At 44.4% G+C, this 5,627-nt stretch overlaps 1 protein-coding gene across 1 annotated transcript in view; it reads left to right on the forward strand.

Moving 5' to 3' along the window:
• The window catches only part of TRIM67 (tripartite motif containing 67), a 51,589-nt gene extending 46,272 nt beyond the window's left edge, over positions 1–5,317 (forward strand). The window contains 2 exon segments of the mRNA XM_006016981.1: positions 2,092–2,254; positions 4,317–5,317. Of these exon segments, the coding sequence (XP_006017043.1) occupies positions 2,092–2,254; positions 4,317–4,382 (229 nt within the window). The 3' untranslated portion in view covers positions 4,383–5,317.
• The last annotated feature ends 310 nt before the right edge of the window (positions 5,318–5,627 follow it).

The following is a 5,627-nucleotide window of genomic DNA, read 5'->3' on the forward strand; positions in this document are numbered from 1 at the left end:
CTCTTTCCGGCAGGGGGTTGGACTTGATCTGTTGAGGTCCCTTCTGACCCTGGCATCTATGAATCTACGAGTCTAGGTATGGCACTGCTGCCTAGGTCATGAGCTGCCCATTTAGGTAAAAGGGCACTCCTGCAGCCAGCCAAGGGGAGCCACCTGACTGGAAGGGGGCAGAGCTCAGGGAGCATATAAACCTGGGTCTGAGCCAGGGTAGGCAGTCCAGCCTTGAAGGCTACAGAGGAAAGTGCTTCTGGCCAGAAAGGTTGGAAAGTGCTGGTTCCTATGCTGCCCTAGAAATGCAAGAAAGGTGATGAAGGCTTGTAGAGGCTTATGACCCATGGTAGGGGATAAAGTTTGATTATACAGCTGGTGGGCCAAGGGTTTTAGTTATTTTTATTTGGGGTTTTACACCAGAAGACCAGGTTGGAGCTATCAGAGGTGGAGGAGGTCCCAGTAGTATCTGAGCAGGACAGAGACAGGGCCAGTGGGGCCTGGCACCAAGGGCCCCGAGCCATAGCAGGTGGGACAAGGGCTAGAGTTGAGAAGCCAAGACCAGCAGAGTGGGCCTGGGCTAGTTGATCCAGTAAGAGGAAAGGGGTGGAAACTAGGAAGGCCAAGGCCCCAAGAAGGTAGAGTGATTGGATGGCAACATCTGAGGCATAGATGTGGCTACAGAGGAGGTCAGAGACCACAACATTTGTTCTTAGGGTGCTTAGTGTACTAGAGTGCCACTTGCTGGTAGATAAGGGCTTGCTTTGAGACCCCATGGCAACCTCCCTTTTCCAAGTTAAGTAACCACACCAAGGTGTGGCAGATGGGAAGAAGAGAAGGGTAGGTACCAAGAGAGCCCAGGTGAAGAAGGAGTTGCATGGCCACCCTTGGGGCCCGGTGCTTGCTACAGCCAGCTATAAGCTGTTTTATAGTCTTATTACATACTTGTTGAGTTTACTGTGCTGGTCTTCCCATCATCTTTCCTCCACTTCAGTATGGCTGTTCCTACAGCTCTTATGAAATCTAGTATTCAGGGAATTCAGTGAGTCTTGGAGAAGGCCCCCAGGACTACTATATTTGATCCAGAGTAAGGTAAAGAAGCTAAAAACTGGTTTCAAACACTTCTTGCCATCATCATCTTCTTTCTCCTGTTTTAACTACATCTTTCTTCATCAAAGGCTGTTCAGCTTCTTCAGCTCTGGTAAACTTGTACTGAACTGGATGAATGTGTCCAAGGGCAGATCAAGAATTTCTCAAAGAGGGGTGCAAGAGGAGTAACACACAATGCAGTGCTTATTCTCAGCTTCCTCTGCCCCCACTAAGTCCCTGCAGGTGAAAATCCCTGGTCAGATGAATGCCTTCTTCCCCCTCCTCCCCACCTTCCCTCCCACTTCCCCTGTCTGCCACTGCTGCTTTCTTCATTCCTCTGGAGCAGGGAAATGAAGGCAGGGAATGCAGGGAAGCTCCAGAGCCAGCTGGGCTAGATGAGGTGGGGATAGTGGCCACAGGGTGGATGGAGAGCAGCCCTCACCCACCCCTACCCTGCCTGCTCAAGGCCCAGAAAAGGGGACACCCTCCTCCCCCCTGCCCCATTCATCCCTGCTGCCATTGTCCCCATCCCCAGTTGAGCCTGACTCCTAGCCAGCAGGCAGGACTGGCTTAGGTGCTGCCCCACCCCTGGGACAGTGGGGAAAGTCAGGCAGGGAAGGGAGGAGAAGGGGCAGAGAGGGGCATGCCTTTGAGCAGAAAGGAGAAGGGAAGGAACATTTTTCACCTGCTTTAGGGACTTTAAAAACACCTGGAGACTCCCATGGTGCTGCCCAATCCAAAAGGGGGTGTAGCTGCAGAACTGCACCCCCTCTAGATCCACCCCGAATGTGCCCTGGTAGATCTTTGTTGCCCTGTACTACCTATGCTAAGTGAAAAATGGAAACTTTGCATACAGATACAGCTATTAACAAATACTCTTAAAATAATACTACTTTCAAAAGGGTGTGATATTTTCCTTCCACTTCAATAAGAGGGGCATTATTAAACTCACTTTGGTGCAATCTAATCATCTGCTTCCACTAAAGTAGCCAGTATGGTCCCTTTGTTTTTCAGGACAGAAGGGGGTGTTTCTAAAGGTGCCACTGTTGGTGTTCTCCTGGACCTAAACAAGCATAACCTGACCTTTTATATAAATGGGCAGCAGCAAGGACCTACAGCATTTGAAAATGTGGAAGGGGTCTTCATGCCTGCCTTGAGCCTCAACCGAAATGTACAGGTAAATCTTCCCCTTTTCAATTAAGTCATTGTGCGTGTTAACTAAGGACAAATCTGACTGCCTGTCGATAAGTATTGCATGACAGATACAGCTCTTATGGATCAGTATGGATGGACTGTCCTAGTTTTGTTTGCGTAGGGGTTAGCACCACTTTAAAAGGAAGGAAGGAATTTCAATTTTAGTATTGTGTCCCAGATATAGGGTAATGAGACCTTAAATATAATAGATACATACACAAATTTATTTCCCAAATGGTTTTGCTGCACTGCTGCTCCAGCCAAGAAAGCAGCAGTATTCTAAGGCAGTGCTGCAGCCTTGACTAAAAGTAGTAGTTTCCTAAATACCCTATTTCATATGTTTGGCAATAATTAACCTTGAAGAGTGAGTACAATTTCCATGGTATGATGGTAAATAGAGCAAAGGAGAAGTAGGTTAAAAAATACTTTCTTCCACAGGGAACTCTGTAGCTTCACTCTGACTACAAAATGTATAAATGGCTCTGTGCCTTTATACTGCTGGAAAGAGAATCAGGGCCTTGATGTACTGAAACCTTTTAGTGAACCATCACCCTGAAAGCTGGAAGGATTCACTAAATGTCAGCTTTGTCCCACAATGACCAACAGTGGCAGATTAGTTAAGGATGCAAAATGCTCTAAACTAAAGACAATCTGCATGGCATAGTAATAATGTAACTGTTACTACAATGTATCATTGTAATGTAATAGTTACAATGATAGAATTGTTCCTAGTGGTGACCAAGCAACCACATAAAGACGGAGGTCTTATTGTAACAAGGTTCTATACCCAGAGAGAACACCACAATGTTTTAAAGGTATTTTAAAAAGGTTTTAAAATATGCAGCTGGGTGCCTATTGGTATTTTTAATATCACGCCTAACTCCCACTTTCTTCATAAAAAGAACCACTAAGTTTCTATCTGCCTTTTTTTAGGTGACTCAGTACTGTTAAAAATCTGGCCATTGTCCTTATCTCCCAGAGCATACAATTGAGGTACATAGACAATAACAGACAAATGACCACAAAGTTACCTGATTTATTAATTAAGTGGGGTTTTTTTGGTGTTACACTGCTGCTGCTTTAGTGTGCCCTCTATCTGTTCTTCCTGCCTGACACACACGGTTGTAGAAGGGCAAAAGCCCTTCATGAGTTCAAGCTTGTGAGGGCTTTTAGATGGTACTTGGATACTATGGTGAGAGGTAGACAAGGTTCTTTGGGTAAATCTGGTATCTTTTATTACACCAACTCAAATAGTTGGAAAAATTCTTCTTTGCAAGCTTTTGGGTATAAATATCCTTCGTCAAGCTGAGGAAGGATCTGCAGTTGGTGTGTGTTCTTCCTGCATGGAATGAATAGGAAGAGCACACACCAACTGCAGCTGCCTCCTCAGCCTGACTAAGGGCATTTGTACCCAAAAGTTTGCAAAGAAGAATTTTTCCAACTATTTGAGTTGGTGTAATAAAAGATACCAGATTTACCCAAAGAACCTTGTCTACCTATGTCCTTAGACCAACACGGCTATAACCTACACCCCTGTAACATGGTGAGAGGTGTCATTCTAGAGATCTGGCTATAGTGAGACTAGTAAAATTCCTTCTCTCCTGCCCTGACAGCCCAGCAAGGAGGGGTCAACAATTTTCCTTCAGTTAATACAGGAGACCTTCTACTCAACTGAAAGCTGATTTGGTTAATCTGCAAAGTACATGTCCACCCTGTCTTCTGCCCTTCTCTATTTCCCCAGAATGCTTTAGGCATTGTTACCTCTCTTGCTGGTAGGTGGCAGCAGCTGGGTTAAAGGTAGCTCACCAGTGGCTATTAAACTGGGGGGAAAACACACATACCTGGGTTCTAGACTCTGAGAAGAGAACCATCTGTATTTTAGGGCTTCACTCTGGCACCATCTATCACTGCACCAGGCCGCAAATCCCAGTTCCTCAGTCACCCAGACCTTCTAGCATGGCACCTATTCTCAGCCTTCACAAATGATTTGCAATGAAGCTCTGATTTGTGTTTTAACTCTAAGCAGTTATTTCTGTTCTGCACAGGTAACTCTGCACACGGGACTGGAGGTGTCACAGAGTGTAAAACAGCTAAAGCTGCCCAGCAACTAGCTGAATTCATGCTGCCTATAGCCAACCTGGATTTTGTAGTCTTTCTAAACGCTATTTGCATACATTGGTTAAAAAAAAAAAGCACTCATCCCTATAACAGCAGTTCTCACGCTGGACTTTGATCCCAGAGTGTTCTGATAATTAAAATAAATCTACATCCCCCTCTTAATTTTACACTGTTGACAAATGTGGTTGTAGACTGAACAAATGGGCAGGGAGCACTCAAATACTTCAATATAAATATACTTGCAGCTCATTGTAGATGCCACACTCATATACTTCAATATAAATATACTTGCAGCGCAGTGTAGATGCAAACGTAGGGTGACAGCTAAAATGAGCATATTTTCCCTTTCATACTTGGATCTGTGCTCCCCAGGATGATAGTGATGAAGGAAGAGTAGATGATCACTGAGGGGCCTCAGAGCAATTTCCTGTGTGTTCTGATGGATTCTCTGTCCCTTGAAACCTTGAATCAAGAGCAGATACATTTTTTAAAAGCTGAGCTACAGCTCAGACTGGAGTTGTGTGCTTGATGTAGACACTTCTGGGGACATTCTTTGGCTTGCGTTGAGCAGATCAGACCATGTTATCACAACAATCTCTTTTGTCTTGAAAACTGGTTAAATTTATGGATTAAGCTTCTGCTGAAATGAATGCAAAGCTCTCACTGACTTCAGTAGGAGCAAGACAAGGCTCAAATTAGCTTTATGCAAAACTTATGCTCATTTAGGTTGCACACATTTTAGGTAGGAATAAAAAGTACTCAATAAATCTTAGTGCTTTTTATGTGACTGTAGTGGCTTTTGCTCTCACAAATGGGAGCTCTTGCAGTGGGTACCAGCAGCAACCACCTCTTGAAATGACAACAGAGGAGAGTTCATTGAAGTCATCAGAGATGTTCCAAAATGGCTTAAATAAAATATACTGTGCAGCGAAGATCATTAATTTTTTTAGAGCCTTGGTTCTACTAGGTGCCAAGCACCTGTGGTGCTCATGGACTTGTGGCTATGCAGCACCTCTCAGCATCAAAGGCCTTAATTTTCTCAAATTATCTTTAAACCTCTGGGCAATCTGAAGAGGACTGTAGGCTTATAACTAATATTAAGTGATCTGCTAGATTCTGACCTAAGAATCACCTGATTCTTAACTTTATTTTGTGCCTCAGAAATGTTGTGGGTACCCCAAATAAGGTAATGAGGAGTATTTTCAAATGGAGTCTGATTGGCCTAGAACCTTTCATAG

Source organism: Alligator sinensis, unplaced genomic scaffold (genome assembly GCF_000455745.1).
Source record: "Alligator sinensis unplaced genomic scaffold, ASM45574v1 scaffold448_1, whole genome shotgun sequence".
Taxonomy (NCBI): Eukaryota; Metazoa; Chordata; order Crocodylia; family Alligatoridae; genus Alligator; species Alligator sinensis.